Source organism: Dermacentor silvarum, chromosome 1, assembly GCF_013339745.2.
Source record: "Dermacentor silvarum isolate Dsil-2018 chromosome 1, BIME_Dsil_1.4, whole genome shotgun sequence".
Classification (NCBI taxonomy): domain Eukaryota; kingdom Metazoa; phylum Arthropoda; class Arachnida; order Ixodida; family Ixodidae; genus Dermacentor; species Dermacentor silvarum.
Window position 1 is genome coordinate 193,875,700 of NC_051154.1, and position 21,224 is coordinate 193,896,923.

The 21,224-nt window shown below is 43.9% G+C and overlaps 1 protein-coding gene across 5 annotated transcripts in view; it reads right to left on the reverse strand.

Moving 5' to 3' along the window:
* LOC119436591 (neuropathy target esterase sws-like) overlaps positions 1–21,224 on the reverse strand; it is a 198,537-nt gene that overhangs the window by 43,788 nt on the left and 133,525 nt on the right. For 2 of the 5 annotated variants that reach the window (XM_049658821.1, XM_049658816.1), the window contains exons 28-31: positions 20,804–20,920; positions 20,009–20,125; positions 10,571–10,719; positions 5,608–5,862 (exon numbers count right to left, since the gene is read on the reverse strand). In XM_049658821.1, the coding sequence (XP_049514778.1) occupies positions 5,608–5,862; positions 10,571–10,719; positions 20,009–20,125; positions 20,804–20,920 (638 nt within the window). The remainder of the gene's footprint in view (positions 1–5,607; positions 5,863–10,570; positions 10,720–20,008; positions 20,126–20,803; positions 20,921–21,224) is intronic. The other 3 variants (XM_049658826.1, XM_049658824.1, XM_049658827.1) reach the window with 3 other exon arrangements.

Here is a 21,224-nt window from a genome sequence, read left to right on the forward strand (position 1 = left end):
GAGTTACAGAGTTGTAAACTTGATAGTTTCATTTTCTGAAGATGTGCAATTTTCAGCAATTTTTAGTACAAAAATTGATGGCCTAAATAAAAATTTGATACAGCAGTCACTAGACTAACCTTTTCGTTTAAATGCAACAAACCTCATCAAATGTGCTGCAGTGGTTGCTGAGAAAAATAATTTCTCCTTTCCCATGTATTTAGACAGGTTCCAAAGCTTCCTCTTCAAAGATTAAACGCAAGGGCTGCATGAAAAAGAAAAAGCGAGGTGCCGCATCACCAGCCTTGTGCGCCTTTCTCCTATCTCCCTACCACTCTTCCGAAACATGAGTCTGACAGCATCGACGGAGAAGGGGTGAAAGGGGGACAGGATAGAGCGTGAGAAAGTGTGATTGCGACGAAGTCACGCTGTACGGGACGCATGGATCAAAGGTGAGTGGTGAAAGTACGTGGCACGCTGATGGGTGCAACATTTTGCTTTTTTATTTATTTCTTTTTTTACGGTACCCTTGTTTCTAATATGCAGGGGTGGGACTGTCCAAAGTCATTTTGGAGCAATTTTTGGAGCAAGTAAAATTGGGTTTTGGAGCAGTTTGACGCAGACAAAATTGCATTTTGGAGCAGCTTGGAGCAGAGTAAATTTTATTTTGGAGCAGTTTGGAGCAGGCCAATCTGAATTTTGGTGGAATATGGCAGCGCACTTTGAAACCACAGGTGAAACAGAATAACCCAACACAAAGCGCATACCAGAAGCACACTTTGTAGCTATAGCATACTAGAATATGGAAGAGTGGGTCAAGCAGTGGCACGGCACATGTTTTTATGTAAAGGAGGAAACATCAGTTGGAACTACAATCGAACTATATAAGCAAAAAACATGAGTTGGAACTACAATCGAACTATATATTTCTCGCGCCAACGCTCATGATGATAGCAGAATATGTTCTCAAATTATGCATCCAATCAATGCGCTAACATAATTTCTGGGTCACGATATGTCACCGCAGACCCAGAGAGCCGCAATCAACTCTGGGCTGGTATAACGTAAAATTATTCCAATCTGTCTTTATTGCAATAGCAATCATGGACACTCCAGGCGCATCTCTGCCATCGCCGTCGCTGTGATGTTCCGTACGAAGACCAGGGGCAATAACATGATCACCGCACGCCGTATGCTGTGTGTGCGAGTGAAATCGTATGAGGGTGAGCCGACGATGGCGGCTCAATCTCGCGCGTGCAAGGGAGGAAAGTGGGGAAGAAGTGCACATGTCTTCGATCGCATGCAAGGCACCGACCGCATGGGGAATGGAGGGAGGGAGGGGGGCTGCTGCGTTTTTTCGCGGCAGCGTGGGCCCTATCTTGAAAGCGGTCTGCGATGGGGACACAGTGCGAGTGCTCATAGCTTCGTGCGCGCTGTGTTTTCGCTGCTTAGTTAGCTCGCTGCTGCTGCCGCGCTTCCTCACTCTAGCGTTTAGACAGCGAGTCTCCGCGGTCATCGACTGCGATGTGTTCACGTGACACCATGCTTGTTAATTTACTAGGGATGGGCGAATATTCGGTATTGTCAAATATTCGATCAAATTATTCTATATTCGTTATTTGCTCCCATTCGAATTCAGGTATTCTATATTTTTGAATTATTCGGCGCTCCCGAATAGGCAGCCAGAAGCCATGGACGGTCAGTAGAAAAACACATCTCGGAGGCTATGCTTTAAGTCATGGCTGCCATACATCAACCATCAATCTCGAAGGCTATACGTTTTCGCTTTAAAGAGCCGGACATGTGCGACGCAAAAGAGCAGAAACGGCGCTAGCGTAAAACTGAAACGAAGCAGCGAAGTATGCATCGCCATAGTCATCAGCAGAAATCGTACGTGAATGACAGCAACGACGGAACACTTAGTGCCTATTTGTGCCTTTATTGCATTTACCGCCGCACATAACAACGCATTGGCCACGGGATTTCATAGTCGCCATCCATGATTGCGTTGATAGCGGCTGCGGTTTTCTCCGCAGCGGTTGCGGCGAACAGTAGTTTCGTTTTTACTCGGTACGCGCGTCGGCCACGTGCCTAAAGAACTGCGCAGGCGCCATCGATGATCGCATAGATAGCGACCGTGGTTTCTACTGCCAGTTGTTGCAGTGAACGGTAGTTTCGTTCTGACTTGGTGCGTGTGTTGGCCGCGTGCCTTAAGTACCGCAAAGTCGCCGTTCATAATCGCGTCGATAGTGGACGCGGTTGCGATGAACAGTTGTTTCGGTTTGACTCAGTGCAAAGCTGTAGAGGATGAAGAATACTGGCTACATCGCGATGGACGTGTGATCTGTTGGCGATCAACTTACTGGCGAAAAAATAATCGGGATGTGCACGCGGTAGTGCAAAGCGTGTTGCAACTGAAGCGCCCGCCATGGCCGTGCTGCGAAGGAAGTCGGCTGTGCTGCGATCACCGCTACAGGAGCCAATCAGTCACGAGATGACGAGAATTGCAGCTTCCGCACTGCTTTTGTGCAAAATAGTAAAAAGGAGTTGCTCATCCATTCCACTAATAAAATCGTGCTGATGTAGTAAGCATTTGATTATTGTTTTCTGGATACCTTGATAATTCGCCATTCGGTTAATTCGGACATTTTATTTCGGTCCCGTGAAATTCGATTAGGTTTTACTGTAATACGTGATATATTCTATTTGAACTATTCGATTCGAAATTATTCGACCAAATCACTATTCGCTTCGAACCTCAAATTCACTATTCACCCATCCATTTAGTAAGCCAATGTTTACAAGTTTATACGGCCGATAAAACTACTATCCTTACTTCGTGTAGCTGTCTACTAATGAACTATCGCAATCGATGCTTCGCCTTTAGGGCGAAACTGCGACTTTTTATTCCAAGTCCGCCATTAGCCCTTTGCAATGTGTCAAAACGGCTCAGGCCACGCCCATATGGGCTTAAATACAGACTGGAATATCTTTACAATACACTGGACCTGTGGATAGAGACGCCCGCCCGCTGAACCCACTGCGCCTCCCTATAATATCTAGTTTGCTCGCAGTGCTCTCAGCCTACTATTCATTGTTTTGCGCCTCAGCTAGGCCGCGCCGCTCTGCCCAATCAACCGTATTCTAATACACTCTAAATACAGCTGCCCTGGCCATTCCGACAGCAGTGAGAATAGCCGGGAGTGGCCGCGTGTGCGCCGACCACTTGCCGTAAGCGCCGAAAAGTCCGATTTTATAAGCACGAAAATCATGAGAAACTACAAGGGAGGCGCCGTCGCGTGGTCTGCGGAATGTGATCGGCTGCACTCTTTTTCGGAGAACGAATCCGCTCACTGTCCGCGGCCACTGCCGGAGCACACATGCCGAAGCCGTCCTGGCGCAGCGCGGCGCAATTTTGGTCAATTTTCCGTGTTTGGCACAGTTTGGCGCAGGAATCTATGTTTGTATCAAAATGGTGCAATTAGCGCAGGAGTTCCACCCCTGAATATGGCGAGTTTGCTGGGTCCATGCTTATCGGCCATAAAAAGCTGGTCATAAAATTAATCTTGGACTGTATTACTCAATAAATTCATGGTTTTTCAAGGGAAAAAAAAAGAATTCCAGGACTTTCAAGGGCCTTGAAAACATACTTTAATTTCAAGGGCTTTCAAGAGTTTCAAGGACCTGTGCGCACCCAGCTATAGATTTTAGCATGCCAAATTTGCTTGTGTATTCAGGCACCAAAATTTTTAGAGATCCAAGTGCTTTTTTGGCCTTCTATGACCAAAAATCAACTATTCTTTAGCTGGATCATTTTTTTCTGCCATTTCCCGGCACCAAAACTGTATATGTGACGTTTCATATTACAGTATAGACCACTTATAATGTAACCGCTTACAGTGCAGGACCGGATATAGCGCGGTCTTTTCAGACTCCCATTACTTTTCCCATAGCACTCCATGTATACACATATTGCTTATAGTGCAGTTGCGGGAAACGAAATACCGGTTACAGTGCAGCTGCCTGGGAGTACGGAAGTCAGCGGAGACGGCGAACGCTCCCCTCAAACGGGCGCCCCAAGGAGTGCGCGATGAAGAAAGAGAGACGAAGTGGAGGAGAAGGACACGTGGTGCCAACGAACAGCCAGTGAGGCTGAAACCAGAACCTTGAGTGCGAAATATCATGGCGCGCATAACGAGCGAGGTCCACGAAACTGCCAACGCCGGCCAACGCTCGCTTCACGATAACGGCAGTAAACGAAAAGTGGCGCCGGCACGGCACGGCAAAGGGCGCACGCGGAGACCGTAGAATGTGAGGGAGGAAGGTGGCAGGGAAGCGGATTTCGCCTCGGCAACTCCGCCACTTCGATGGCTCCCCTCGCCCTCCCTCGTAGCTCCCTCACTTTCGACTGTCACCGTTCGCACCCGCAGGCGCCGCCGCTCCAGCCGGCCCTGCGCCAGCTCCCCGAAGTTTTGTTTTCTGCCGTTATCGGGAAGCGGGCGTTTGCCGGCGTGGGCAGTTTCGTTGGCCGGCCTGGGACAGCGCCGCTGCTTCCCTCGTGCAAGGTCAACACGTGACTAAAAAGTAGAGGAAGCATAAAGGAGAAAGAAGGGTTCACTGCCATTTTCTACGCGTGGCTACGGTAGCGTGGCTGAGACGTCGGCGACCTTGCCATTTGAGAGAGGGTGAAATTTCCGCCACGTTTTTATTTCTTTCTCTTTTTTTTTTGTTTTGTTCGCGAGCGACATTGAGGGGTCTCTCCTAAGCTTTTACTCTATGGCGGTGCCGGAGCAATGCCGGTCGGAGGCGCCGCCGCGTGATTTGGTTCGAATGAACGAGATTCGACTGTATATTGAATGCAAACGTTCTAGCCGCATTCCTCGACTGTCGTATATGCGTGGCGGCTTGGTGCACGTTTTGCATGTGTGCGGGCCTTGAAAATTGTTGCTTTGGTTATAGCGCAGTACCGCTTATAGTGCGGATATTCGCGACTCCGGCGACTTACGTTATAAGCGGTCTACACTGTATTTACCACCAATTTAACATACATCTGATTAAAAATTACAAATTAATATCAGTACTTCACATTTCTTCTCCTAAACCAAATTATTAATGCAGGCCTTCACTTTTACATCTGCTCTGCTTTACATCGCCCATCAAATTAATGCTGCAGAACTGATAAGAAAGCTTAACAAAAAATAAATGTGCAACATCATTTTGTCCCACAGAGGTGTCCTTGAAATATAGGGCTCTCTCACTCTGCCTGCCCCTTTTTCCTAAGTGTGTGTGCGCTGTGAACACCATCAGGTGTCCTTGAATATCACTTGAAAATACAAGTGGCAAACACAGCACGGGTATTCCACAGTGGTCAGGTTACAATCTGCTATAACAAGAAATTACTTGCAATGTACCAGTCAGTAATTGAGCCCTTGTTTTCTCTTTTAGATGTGTAAAAGTTAAGGGGCTAGTAAATGTTTCTTTTTGGTTACTCAGAAGTGTTTTTGTTTACTTTACCAGGTCAGCTTGCACATCTTGCAGCTTAATTAAAGTAAGGTGCACACTCACATAAAAGTAATGGTGCCTGTTGTCCACCCTGTCATTACAAAGGCAATAAACATATACACTTGCCTGGAAAGAGCGTGCCTTGTCCAGGTTGAGGACTGAGCGCAGCGTGCGCTGACCAGCCTTCATGCCAGCGAAGAGGGTACGGCCATGAACATAACCAACCTCCATGATTTCGTCAAAGGAACCAAACTGGAGTGTCTTGTAGCGATCAATGGGAGGTCGTACATATGTGCAATAGTCACTGGTTTTCACCTCCTCTAGCTGCCGCACACAGCTCACATATGCCAGGCGTGACTGAATCTCTGGTAGGCTTGGGATCTGGGGGGAAAGTAAATATCACGCGTACAGATTCACATTAGCATAAAAAGCAACCTCTGAACCCCATCTCAATACAGTTTGAAACCATGCGCTAACATCAATGTTTAAGGCTCTGGTCAATATACCAGTTGTTCAAAATTAAGCTTTACGGAATTTTTAAAAATCGCCTGTGGCAGGTAGCATAATTCTTATCGTTGAGCTGGGTTATTCGAAGAGACGGACATTAGTAGCCCGAGAAATCGATACACATATTCAAGTAATTAACAAAAATTGACTAATGAACTTCTCAGTTGATTACTTTACAACACATATTGCAATTTATGAATAGTAGCCAGTGAGTTTGCAAGACGTATCCACTTGAAATGAATTTCCAGGAGGACACCAGTTTCGAGATATTATTTCCCAAAGTGTGGGACGAAATACATGGGCATTCCAGTTACTTTTGTGCTTCAATGTAAAAACAGCATTTTGGTAAAATAAGTAAGTGGAACAACAGTGCATTTTTACGGCCAGTTTGATGGCACATATCTCCAAACTGGTTAGAGTGCATACGGCAGGCATTGCCAAATCCAGATTGTGAGCTTACCACTGTCGTTGAAAAGACAAGTGTACAATCATTGTATTCTACTGGTGCTAACATATGGGGCAGAAACTTGGAGGTTAACAAAGAAGCCTGAGAACAAGTTAAAGGGATACGAACACAAAATTGGCGGGTGGTTTTTTGCGTCGGAACAAAAGTTGAACTGTTGAAAATGACGAATACAATTAGCTGCTTTAAAAAAAAGAACGAGAAACATCTTTTTTTTGCGATTTTCTGATGCACCTTGCCTCCAAGCGGCCGCCGGCAGAAGCTGAAATTTGACGTCATAACAGCCAGCCGCGTGCGCGCTGCCAAGGTCGGCCACAGCCATCGCAGTGTTTCTGGGGGTGTCGGGCCCTTGCAGCGTTTGTTTAACCCCTTTCGGCGATCTTCGCACGTGGTCCGTCCGAAACATTATCCCCGTCAGCGCTCCATGCAGGTGGTGCATCTTACATGCGCCTTCCCACGGTCGTCGCTCGGTATTGACATGTTCGTCGCGGCGGAAGGAAATGCCCAGACATTGCTGTTATAACAGCATCGTCAGACGTGACACGCCGTCGCACACGTTTCCCAGAGATGAGAAGGTGCGCAAACTAAGGATACCTGCCTGGAGACCTCTAAAAAATGACTTTATTTGCGCGGACCACTTTGTCGACGATGATTATGTGACCAGCCCGGCTGTGCTGAAAAGCCTCGGCATGCCGCTCAAAAGGCAATGCTTAAAGCCTGACGCTGTGCCATCGGTCTTCTCACAAAAACGCAAGGCAGATATGATCAGCGATGCGTTGGAAAAGAGGAGGCGAAAAGACGTCAGTACTGTTTTCGTTCACTTGCAGCCTTCTTGAGCAGTGTGAGGGCGAGGCTGGGGCAAGATGCCTGAGGCTGGGCACGAAGGCAGTAATGTCTTTAAAAATGTTGGCAAAGCATAGTAAAACAATACAAGACTAGTGAGCGTGACTCACGAGATCAGACACACACACAGCTCTGCTTCTCCACAGGCTCAAAGCAGAAAAAACTGGGCAGAACGCCAGATAGGTGCTGCCATCTGTCGGTCGGCTGGCGAAGTGGACGTGAGAGCCTCGGAGGTACTGATACCTCACAGCAGTTGCTCACGCCGACGGCATAAACTACTATTCAGTCATCCACGCAGTGCTGAAGTACCCTGCAGCTGCCTCGCCTACGTGCGCTTGTGAAAAGCAAGTTTACCGAGGAAATGACAAATAATTCTTGCACAAGTGTCTGGTGTAGAGCGAAATCTTCGCGCTACGGTTCGCGAAAACCTGACTGGCACTTCCACGGCCGCCTGCTCTTCTTTGTCGCTTGACACGGAAGGCTCGTAACCGTAAGCGGTAATGTTTCTTTCCAAGTTGGAATGGTCCTCGTCTTCAGACGTGTACCCATCGCTGGTAGAGGCACCAAAACTCTAATCCATGCTCGCGATGGCGGCGTCGGCACGCTTTGAATGATCGTGGCCGGCCGGCTGGCTATCCGATGAGGGTGTCGTGACGTCACGCCTTCCAACTCCCGCGGGTTGGGCGGCGAGGCGTGCGCTCACAAAAACGCCAAAAATAAAGCCATCGGCTCAAAAATGAGCTAAGTCACTACTACTTTTCGGTGTAATCACACATTGAGGATTCATTTTCAGCATTTTCGTAAAATGTTCAGATTTCATGTCCATATCCCTTTAAGGACCGCACAAAGAGCGATAGAACATGTTAGGCGTAACGCTGAGACAGGAAGGGAGCGGTGTGGATCAGAGAGCAAATGGGGGACAGCCGATATTCTAATTGACATTAAGAGAAAGAAATGGAGTAGGACGGATAACAAGTGGACCATTACAGTTACAGAATGGATACCAAGAGATGGGAAGCCCAGTCGAGGACGGCAGTGAACAAGGTGGCGTGATGAAGTTAGGAAATTTGCAGGTGCAAGTTGGAATCAGCTAGCACAAGACGGGTAATTGGAGATCGCAGGGAGAGGCCTTTGTCCTGCAGTGGACATAAATATAGGCTGATGATGATCTCCAAACTGATGTCATTCTGGAAATTCATTCCAAATTGATACACCTGACACGCTCACCAGCTACAATCCGTAAATTGCGACATGTGCCGTAAAGTAATTAACTAAGAAGTTAATTTGTGAATTTTTGTTAATTAGTTGAATATGTTTCGATTTCTTGTGCTACTAATGTCCGCCTCATCGAATAACCTAGCTCAATGATAAGAATTAATATGCTACCTGCCCCAGGCGATTTCTAAAAATTCCGTAAAACTTCGAAATGAACACCCAGTATATAGATATTTTTAAATCTCTCACTTTAAAATATAGCAAACCTAAATTTCATCATTATTGGTCTAATCAGTTAACAAGAGGATTCTTAGAGATCTCTGACTGCCCTTTGTCTTGCGTTACCTGAACCTAACCCTTACGTGCAAATTTTCTAACCTGCATGATCACCTGCATCCAATCATCTGCTGTCCTTGATCATGTTTCCCTTTCCTTGGCACCCACTAGGTTACTCTGAGAGACTCTTTTATGTACATTACATGACTTGCACATCACTATCTCTTCCTCTTAATTTCAACTGGTATACTATCTGCTTGTGCTTGATCCCGAAACCTATTTCTCTCAGAAGATGAAGATCCTCTCTCACCTTCCTCCTGAGGATTGCCTAATTCAATCAGCTCAGGTAGGCCAATCATGGTACAACCTGACACTCCTGTGGCAGGCTGACCATCTTGCACACCAGCAGTTTGTGATACCAAGTGACCACCACCTCCAATTTTCATGAGACAGCTTGCTCAACATGCCCAAAGCCGCACTCAACTTGGTGTGTGTTTTAAACTGGCCACATTAAGAGATAGTGTAATTCAAGACTTAATGCATTTGAGAAAATGAGCCCACATACAGTGACTACAGAATTGACAAAAATTATTTGTCAGTACACCTTAAGGTTATGGCAGCCATGTTCCATTTCATCCCCCTGCTGCAGAGTCCTTAACTTTCAAGTTTCGTTGTTAACACCTAAGTTTCAGCCCCCAACGCAGTAGGAGTAAGACAACAATAATGAGCCAATTTTCTTTTTAGACATTGATAAGCTACCATTTGACTTCTTCAGATGAATAATCTAAGTTATTATCTTAGAGGTTTATTCATCTGAGTTCTCCAATGAATAATATAAATGAATATGTTACAGCAAAGAGCAGGGTGCTGCAAAGCTTATACTTTTCTTTGGAAGAACGAACTACACACAGTTTGTGGTCACTGCTATATTGGCTTTTATAGTGCAAAGAATTTCATCCTGAATCTTGGTTGGGCCAGCTAGCAACAATAAACAGACCTCATAACTGAATAGGCAGAATAGTTTTGCCTTATATATTTCCTCTCTAATCTCCAAAATTGCATGCACAAACAAAATTGAAGCAAAAATGACGACACTTCGCAGTAACACTATTGTTCTGCTAGTCCATCCTTATTTTACTAACGCTTTAGCAACAGATGAAGCAACAATAATTTCTGTATAGGGGTGTGCGAATAGTGATTTTTAAGGCCAAATTGAATATGAATCGAATAGTTCCAAAAGCAAACCGAATCTAATCGAATATCAAATAGTTTCAAAATATTGAACAGCCATTATTGCAATTATTCGTGTTCACATCCAAGTATTCTTAAAGCTAGGAAGTTTCTGTCATTACATTGTACGTTATGAAGCGTTGTTTATTAAAAGTACTAATGGAGCATTAAGAGCAATCAAGTAGTTTCTTTGCATGCACAGGACTCTTCAGAGAGCGCGAATGATCACTGTGTAGCCTGTAAGGTACGGCTACCTAAGTGACACAGCCTGCTCTGCTACGCAAGTACCCATGCTTTAAGTCTATACTACGCCCGTGGGGTGAATATTTATCCTACTTATGCTCCAATTTTATGTGTAATTGGGTGCAGTTTATGTTTTGAAATGTTCGGAAAGTACTACAAAAATATTCGCATTTACGAATAGTGACAATTCTATTCGAAGACCAAATTGAATAGGAGACTATTTGATTATTTATTAGAAAGTTTTGAATATTTGCACACCCCTATTTCTGTAAACTAAATCAGTTCTATAGTGAAAAAATAAAAGGGTCCTGCCTTGACTGTGTTTGAAATGGGGTTCCAGCGCTTGAAGAGGAGCCACCAGCCACTCAAAGAGTCGCCATAGTTGGTGAGGTCAGTGTCATCTTGGCTGCCCACATCAACAGCTATGATAGTCTCGGCGCCCATCTCTCGCATAATGTCCGCTGTAAATGTTGCAAAGAGAACAGCAAGGCGTCCACATTATATTTACAATAACTGTTCAACCCAGATGGGGTTGCAAAACCTTATGCTGACGCCTTTTTGCAGAGACATTGAAAACAACCACGAAATTAATACATTGCGTACTGCTCACTAGAGAGTTTCAGGTGAGCTATGTCCTGACAGTGATTCATTATTGACAATTTGCCAAATTGACAATGGCCCTGTACTGAAAGGTTGCCAGTATACATAACTAAGCAAACAGGTATAGAATGAAGAGATAAAAGCAGACAGAGAGAGGTGATGCGCTTATAGAATACAGCCTAAAATAAATGCATTAGAACCCCATTCATAAGTTTTCATGAGAAGTGGAAAGAAAAGACGGCTAGAAAATGTCAAGAAAAAAAAATGCAGTTTAATTTTAAAATTCTTTCTCTCCTCAAACTTGACCAAGATTTAAAAAAAAAAAAAAAAAGCCTGATACATACTAGCATTTCTTTTTGTGTGGTTGTAAGTCAGTGCCATGCATTTTTGTAGTTCCTGGTGCATACTGTTGCTATCTGCATTATGCTGAGGGGCAATCATTGATGCCGCAAATACAAATTTGTATAGATATGTACAGATTTCAATCTACGTGGACTAACCATACCTACACCTACACCGTGTCTGCTACGGACTTTGACAAGTTTTACACAAAAACATCAGCGCATTTGTTGTATTGCTGCTGCACCAATACAGTACATCTGTTTACTGAACTGCACCTTTCCGCTGAAATTGTAATTCACGTTGTTGGCTAGTCCAAAATGCAATAAGGTGCTGGAACTTCAGATAACAAAGGAATATCTAGTGTGAAAACAATACAAGGGCGTCTATGGATACTGTCACCTTATCAAAACATATAATCCAGGAAAATGCGACAAATGAACATACGAACAGGGTTCTACTGCAAATGTCCCCAAATGAATTTCAATAAGAAATGAGCTCCAGAATAATTCGTGCCACCTCTCATACTTTATTGCATATTAAAATTTCAGTATTAAAAACAGTATTAAAAAAGTCACAGGCCTGTGCGGCACACCCAGCACAGTCACAGCGCAAGCTGGAGGAGCAACTTCCTAGGAGCTCCATTTTCGTCAGCATGCACTAGAGGGTCTTCGTGGCGAAGTCCCTTTGCATCATTTTCACGAGAATGATCTGAACTGTCCGTCCAGCGTCGACAGCGAGCTATGGCTTGTGCTGCTCGCTCTCTGCACAGCAGTCTGCAGAGCCTGACGATGCCTGGTTGTAACCACACACGTAGCTCTAAGATTCGCTTCTTCAGCAGTGGCTTGCACCTTGCGAGGAGGCGCCATAGAGTGTACCAAAGAATAAACACAGGTATAGAGACTACGCGGCGGACATGTCACATCCCTTGACCTGTGGAACAATATGATGCTGTTGATGATGATGATAATTAACTGGCATCCCCTTTAAAATGGGGTGGTGACAAACGGTCACCTGGCCTGCTTGAGTTTACCAGGTCCAGCTACATGCAACATGCAAGTGCTTCATGAAACTGCTACGTGTTGGGACATCTGGTGGAATACAATGCAACTGCAATGCAAAGTTTGCACGTATCGACACTACGCGACGTGCATGTCACATCGCGAGACCAGTGGCACGATTCAATGCTTATAATGATTATGATGATTTATTGGCCTCCCCTTTGAAACGGGGCGGCGATAAACAGTCATCTAGCCTGCTTGATTTAATCAGGTATGCTATACATGTTTTTCACTCTAGCATTTTTTATACATCTCCTTAATCTTCTTCAAGACAATCCAACCATTTCTTGACCAATCCCCCATAGTGGGTAGGAGCCTGGCGATAGCTGCGACAGACACCAAAGGCGGTGACGGACAACATCGCCAACCGAAACGGCTATTGGAATGAGCCCATAACAGCTTACGCTGTAAAACAGCTGCCTAACAACTGCCTTAAAAGTTCCCTGCAACAATTTTACTGGCAATAATGTCACGAACATCTGAGCCAACTAGTATTATTCTCGTATGTACGACTAGGAGTCCACAATGCTTTTTACTACAACTTTTTGAAACCCCCACAACTTTTTTTTTTTAAACGGTTATAGACAATGGCTACCACGATGGATTTTCTTTAATGTCATAATACATCAGTGCCATACCAACTGTGAGCAGCTACATGCTAAGAAAATACTATTGCGCTAGTCTAAGGTCTTCAAGTTGGGCAGCGTGATGGAGGTATGGTGTATTGGAACAGAGCAGTGTCTCGTCCGGCTGCGAAAAGATGGCTCTTTTTGCAATGACAGCCTGGGGTGTTGGAGCACACTAGACTACTGCAGCGTTATCTGTCACTGCAGCCTGGAGTAATTGTTTGCAAGCAGAGCCATATTGGCAAAGCACAGGCCTTCTGGGATCAACAGTTGTAGTTGTCACGGAGTCCATGTTTATCATGCCCTGTGCGGAGCTTGACGATACTTGCTGCTGTTTTTCTTGCCACACTTTTTTGATGTGCATGACATGATTCCTCAAGAAAGATTAGTACAACCCTGAGCTTCTTCAGGCAAAGCACATCAGGTGCTTTTGGCTGCGTTCCTGCCCTTCAGCGCCTCTTTGCGAAGTGAAATGTCTACGTGATTGTATAGTGGCAATATTCACCATACCTGAGCATTATTTTTACAGCGAAGCTGTTTACCTGTAGCCTGTGTATGCATCACCTCTAGCCCGTGTATGCATCCCCCACATGCGTTCCCAGGGGGGTGCCTTGGGCGGCTTACGTCCGTATCATGGCGTGTGGGCAGCAATAGTGAGGGGTAGGGGAGAGGGGGAAAGATTGTGGCGACAGTACGGTGGCTAGATGGGTAGGTGTGCCGACCGAGCGTAGTTCCCCGCTGCTCCGCATCATGATGCAGAAGTGGCGCTGCGGACAGTATAACGGCTGAGCTGCGCGCAACGTTCGCTGCGCTGTGTAGACGAGCAGCGTGTTTGATAGTATCGCTGCCTCTGCTCTAGCTTTGAAGTACGTGTTATACAATGCCGTTTTGAGCAGTGTAAGCAAAGCCAGAATGGGGAATTTGTTACTGTCGTCTAGTCAGAAGACACGATATGCTGAAATCAATTTTCTAGCTTGGCAATTGGTCACATTTATTGGTATAAACGCGGCGCTCGAGTCCGTTGCATTAAATACGTAGATGCATTTTTTCCATGCATGAAACAATACTGCAGTGGTTTTATACGGTATATGGAAAGGTGTTTATACGTGATATTTGGTAAGTTTTAATGTTTCAATTTCGAGAAATCCAGCTATTGTGTTTATTGCTGCCTCAGTTATGGTATTTAAATAGTTACGAGACGAATTGTGTTGGTAAGTGCACATAGTTCACTGTTTGGTTGCAATAAAATAAAGCAATACGTCTTGGGCTAGATTCATGAATATATTTAAAATACAAGAAACGCTCTGATAACTTGAGTCAGCAGACGCACCAACATAAATAGTCACCAAGGTCGCAACGTTGGCCCACCACATCATAACATTATTCAAAGCACACGCCTCCGCTTCAGGTGATTCTTCTTTTCCCTAGCTGTTGCTTTTGCGTGCCATGTTCTTGCCCTTGACAAGAAAGTAAAGGAGTGTAATTGAATAGAACTTCACAACAACTTTTGTGAGCTCTTTCTTGTGCCGCTCACAGCTGATCAAATTCGAAGGATTCAGCTGCAGAAAGAATGCAAACTCGGCGACACTGTTCCTTCATAACTCATTTAAACTGAAGCACAGCTTGAAGACGTCTTCGAACGATGCTACCAGTTTTTTTAGTGCTTCAGAAGAGAGCAACTGCCCTGACCTACTCATTCTGTTGAATTCAGTAATGTCCCTGAGCAATCGGAGCACTTGGTTCTTTGCAGGAACTTTCTTGCTACATAGCCTGCTATATAGAATATAAGCCTAGAGTCACTTTTCTTTTCCCTGTAGCAGCACAGCGGTGCTCTATGTCGCAGGTGCTGAGCACCTCATGTGCGGCTTGCAAATTTCCAATGTCGAGGAGCTCATCGACGTACACTTTTCGGTGTATGGCTTGCTTATTAACATCGCCAATACTGAGCAAGCTACTAAGCAGCCCGGGGTGAACATTTCCGCTGTCTTTCTCACAAATTTAGAGCCCGACTTGCCGTTCGGAGCGAAGCAGTAAGTCTCGTTGGTGGTCTTCTTTGGTGGAGCAATGCCGCCGCTAATCTCGTCGGTCATTTTTCCGACCTGGAACATTCCACATCGCTAAGAAACTTGCAAACAGTAGGAGAGACGCGGAGCTCTTCACCTTTGAAACTGACACGAACAGACGACATACAACTATTCCAATATGGGCTTTTTTTTTTTTTTTTTTGCTCGCCGCCAGCCTCCTGTAGCAGACGACGCGCGCTGCGGAACCGTTCTACTGACTGCAGTGCCAATCTTGCGTCATGACGCGGAGAAGCGGTGAACTACGCTCCAGACGCGCCAATCGGCACACCTACCCCTCTAGCCACTGTAGCGACGGCGCCTCTGCACGTGCCCTGGACTTCTGTGGTTAGACCGTCCCGCGTGTCAGAGGTGCCGGTGCGGCTGCAGCAGCAGTTGTGGCGACGGTGCCTGTGCATGTGGCCTGCGCTTCTGTGGTTATAGCGTCACACACGTTGAAAGTGCCGGCACGGCTGCAGCAGCGGTTGCGGCAGATGCAAGGGAGGTGCGGTGACCGCGGTGGTGCCGTATGAAAAAAATGTATATATGCAGCCCATGTATGCAACCTAAACAGCTTTGCTGGTAATCCGTTGCCATATGAATGTCGCCGCCCCACGAATTTTTTTTCGTTAAAGACACCTGATGACCGCTTTCTTGGCTGATGCAGGTGAAAGAATGCTCATGCAGCCCACCTGGCATAGTGCAGGTCTCTGGGTTGCCTCCTCTTCACATATTTCGTTGTATAACTTCAAAGCAGTCAGATAACAAAAACATGCATGGATACGAATGAAACAAGCAGATGAGTGCTTGCTTGCCTTCTGCGATCAAAGCATTAAGTAGACGATCAGGGACACTGAACGGTGATTGGAAATGTCCAAGTGTAGATGGTATAGATGCTGCTTGATTTATTGCTTTATTGTGTACTAACAGTTTTATTTATTTTATGTGAATTATACTAATTTATGTTTTGACAGCATTTTATTGCATAAATGCAGAAAATTTCGCACTACTTTATTAAATTTTGCACGCTAAGCAATTTGATCACTGTGCCCTTCTGGTGCTGTCATTGCAAAAGGGACCACGGTTTGCCTATTGTTTTACTGTGTGGACAACACACAGGCCAATTCCAGTACACCATAATCCATGGAGGGCCGTGCAACACAATCTTCAATTTATGCCAAAACAAAAGCTCAGTGCAATGATGGGTGGAGCATTGTGGACACTGTTCTTTGTGGGCATGGCACAGCTTTGGGTGCAGTAGGAACAATGAAAAGGAAAGGAAAGATGCAAGGGCGCGGCATCATCAGATTAGTGATAGCTCTGTCACAAGGCACGTTTAAAATCTATTTTGTTGGAAGATATCTAAAAAGAGACGGCCTTTAATACCACACGCCTCACATCTTTCATAAAAGATGGCCTCTTGGGATGTGCCAGTTAGCACTTTTCTAGAAATGACACCATTAAGAATGCATGCAACAATGCTGGAGTGGCTCTTTCATTAGCATACAGCTTGAAGGCGCCACCTCTTGCAATGACAAGCTCACATAAATGAGAGAAAGTACAAATACGTGTACTTCTGTACTTGTTTATTACATTTTTAACAATCCTGCTTCATTTACATGATATAGTAACTGTTAAAAATGCATACAGCGATGATGCATATTACCTAAAAGCGTATCATTACCCCAATGATTATATGCAGACATGAAGTGTCACTTGTCATTTACTAACTACTGGTAAACCTAAAGAAAAGTGAGGGAGATGCACAAGCCCCAAAACAGCTGAAATTTTGAAAAAAAAAAAAAGTGTTTATACGAAGACAATATTTTGGGTTTTAAGATAAAGACTACATATAAAGGCCCAGAAAAGTAAGACCTCGAATAATATCAACCAAATGTCAAAATTAGCTTACCTCGTCAGCAAACTCAAAACTAGCTAAACATGCACCAAGTGCTTATGTTAAATTTTGACTATTTATCAAAAGCAAGCAATTCCAAACACATTGCATTTTCAATTTACAATTAAACAAACAGTGTCATTGTGCATTAGTGATATTTTGATCTTGCATAATATGAGCATCTAACTCCGTTACACTCAACCAAACCACTTCACCAAACATGTAGAAAGGCTATCCTTATTAGCAATAAAATTTAACTCATTTATTCAAGTGATTAAGCATACATTTTACACTTTTCGCGACATGATTTGAAAATTTCCACTGAATGCAAAGCATTATGTCAGACCTTCAGATTATGCACCCCTTTTACACAATTTACAATTCTCCCTACAATGATGGCATCAACCAAACTCGTGCAAACACTTGAAATCCCAACAGTAACACACAAAAATACTTTTTCAATGCCATGAATCTTTTTAAAGGAGAAAGGAAAAAAAAAAAAAGAAAGCTGCTCTTGCACACAGCTGCATGTTGTTGCCACACAGAGAAAGACAAGCTTTAGTCAGGAAAGCACAAGAACATGTCACAGGGCAAGATAAGATTCACAGCACAAGTTATATATATGCCAGATCTGGCAATCTGTTGTGACTATCATGCAGGGTCACCCAACACAATGTATTAAGTAGGTGAAAGTAGACATGCTGTTTGTTATTATGAACACATCAGCCAGCTGCCTCGACTGCTCAGCAACACATGCTCCTGTATCATTAAAGCTTGACAAAAATTATCTCCGATTTTGTAGGGTGCATAAATTATTGCACTAGTCTCCAAGCAAGGGAACAAAGAAGTTGCGAGTAGAAAGTGTGAACACTATAAAAAAATACAGACTGAGAGAATAGGAAATGAAATTGGTTTAGAATCACATGAGGCGCTTTCTTAATCTGTCCATTCTTTTGCTTCATTTTTAAACACAAACGTCACTAAAAGTGTGCGAATATATGTATATTTTTTGTGGGGCGGGGGTTAACGACTCAAACAATTAGGCAATTTATGTTTGAATCAATACGAGTATTCAATGTTCTGAATGCTTCTACAGTATTTTTCAAATATTATTCAAATATATAGAAGCTAGGAGTCAAGCTTTCATCAACAAAATGCTTCCATAGTTTACGCTGAGTAGCAAATGAAAGAATACTAGTCATACATTATCTGTAGGATGCATCTTCTACACTTCACTATTATCAATGAACAATAAAGCTTGGTCACAGTTATTGCAATGTATACCAGGTGATAATTTTTAAGTTTTACAGAATATAAAAAATTGCCTGTGGCAGATAGCATAATTGTAGTCCTTGAGCTGAATTATTCAGAGGCAGATATTACTTGCTTGAGAAATTGAAACAGACAATCACCTAATTGATGAAAATTCACAGCAATTTAAGATGCAATAATGCTGCAATAATGCAATTTAAGAATTGTAGTCAGAGAGCTTGCAAGGCATATCCACAAGGAACGGATTTTGAGAATGGCATGGGTTCCGAGATATTCGTCCTGAAACTAGCAGTACAAATGCACAGTTGTTCTACTTACTTTTTTTAACAAAACACTATTTTAGTCATTGATGCACAAAAGTAAGTGGAACGCCCGTATATTTCATCGCACACTTTGGAAATCATTATCTTGAAGCTGGTGTGATCCTGGAAATCCATTCTAAGTTGATATGCCTTACAAACTCACCGGCTACAATTAGAAAATTCCAATATATACCGTTGAATAATTAATTATAAAGCTAATTATCAACTTTTTGTCAATTACTTGATCATATGTTTCGATTTCTTGTGCGAGTAATGTCTGCCTCTTTCAATAATCCAGCTCAAGGACTAGAATTATGCTGTCTGCCCCAGGCAATATTTGAAAATACCATAAAACTTAAAAATTATCACTCCATACACTGTTATGCTAGAGTGCAGATAAAAGTGAAGGACTGTTTTTGATCCCATTCTCAAATGCAGAGACAAATTGGAGGCAATTTATGTGGCAGTTATCCAACTACAGTGGAATCTCGATAAATGGAAATTGCTTAAATGGAACTGCCGCTTAAACGGAACACTATCCTCATGGTTGGTTGGTTTTCTGCCCATGAAATGTTCTCTGCAATGTCTCTCAGTAAATGGAACTCCTGATAAATGGAACCAATTTTCTCCGGTCCCTTGAGGTTCCATTTAAAGAGAGTCCAATGTACTATTTGATTCGTGCTGCTGAGCACAAGGTTGCAGGTTTTATTACCGGCCACAGCAGTCTCATTACAAAGGAGATGGAATGCAAAAACTTATGTGCTGTGCTTTGGGTGCACACTAAAGAACCTCAAGGGGTCAAAATTATTTTGCAGTCATCTACTACAGCTTCCCTTAAAATCGAATGTGCAGTTTTGGGACAATAAACCCGATAACTTAATTTATCATTCAATTTGGCTTCAAAAATTTCTATTCACACACCCCTACAAGTCCCAGTTTTCAAGAAAATAATGATATGGAACTGTGTCCAAGAATGAGCCTGGAGAAGCAGGGCCTTCATCCCATTCATCATAATAGTATTAGCCTTAAATGAAAAGTCCTTCAGATAGGCAGACGTAAATAAATGAAACCATAGAGTGTAAATCAATAGGCCTATTTGACCGCTGATTATAAAAGGCACTTCTGAAAGGACAGTGCAAAGGTTACAAAGAACCAAAAGGCAAAGACAGCAGCACAGATGTCTTCTCTTGCCCGCCAGAAAAAAAAAAAAGCAATATGTACCAGCAAGACAGAGAGAGTCTAAGATAGGCCAGCTCCTTAAGTGTGTACTTTGTTAATTCATGCACGCATGTGAACCTAAAACTGAAAAGGTTACGTATGCAAAGCTTGGTTGCAACAATGAAGCAAACTTCCAGAAAATCAGCTTTTCTGCTTCATAAGCAACAACAAACACCGCAAGCCAGGCCACAAAACAAAATGGGTTTTCCATGTATATCTAACCACTGCTGAACTGCATTGGTTCAGGCCAACTCAAGCATGCTTCTGCAGAAAAATAAAAAAAAAAAAAAATAAAGAAGAAGAAAAAAGAAAGAAAAAATGGAATCACGCTGTGATATGGCAGAAAGCAAGTGAGCCATGGTACCGTGCCTTTACCTGGAACATTGTTCACATAGCAGCCGTCGACCAAGAGGTGGCCGTCGTAGGGATCGCATAGTGGTGGCAGGGGCCCCACGATGCTCATGCTGGCTCGAACGTAGTGCCACAAGGAACCTTACACAGATCAACCAAGAAGGCAATCGCACTTCAAGCCTTCATTCTTAACACTACACTCGTGCCCTTTCAGTCCACGACGGCGACTTTCCATGGTCTTTTCGGCATCTTGCATTGGCAGGATGTATGCTATCTTACTGCATTTGCAAACACATCTTGGCCACTGGCACTTTTGATGGCAGTCTCAATGCAATGTGTGATAGGTACAGTTTTTGACAGATTCACCTGAAGTGTATGACTAGCAACTATCAACCCCACTGCTAGCATGTGTCTGGCATCTTACCTGCGTGTCATGTGACAGGGTATGGTTAGAGTTCTGCGCATAGATGCACAGCTTAGCCCTAGCAGACCCACAGTTCAAGGAATGCTCTGCAGCTGTTTAGTTGTATCTAAGTTGAACTACAGCCAGAAAGATGACATTTCCAAGACAGGACATAAAAACACAAACAGCGGGGACAGGCAGACTGAAAAGGGGTTAAAGTTCAACTGAAAGCTAGTTGACAACAGGGGATGTGACAGAACACAGCAGAAACGGAGCATGGGGAAGAGAAATCAGGCCAGTAGGAGCAACTGCATGCAAGAACAGGCAAAGGAACAGGACGAGGCAAGGAGGGGAAGGGGGAGGCAGTTACAAAGCACAGAAGGCAAGACAGGTGGATAGCCCATGGAAGGGCTCACCTGGAAGATTGTTGACGTATCCCCCGTCCAGAAGCAAGTGTCCATCCACAGGGTCGCACATGGGAGGCATGTAGCCTGACAGAGACATGCTCGCTCGAATGAAGCGCCACAGAGATCCTGAAACAGGCGAGACTTCAACACTGCAATGCCTGAAATGTCTTTTGGTTGGGGGATCCTTTTTGTCACTTAAAACATTGGTGTAGAGTGTAGATTACCTCCTAAAACAACTTACGGCACCTTGGGCTGCTTCCATTCCTGTTTGGAGAATGATGCAAATTCTATAAGCAACACAATATTTCATAAAAGTCCCTCTTGCCTCAGCAGTGTATGTACTGTCTATTTTTGAAGATCTTTCCTCATAAAGGAGTAGAGATATCAAACTAATAGATATATATAAAAAAACCTAATAGTAATGCCGTTT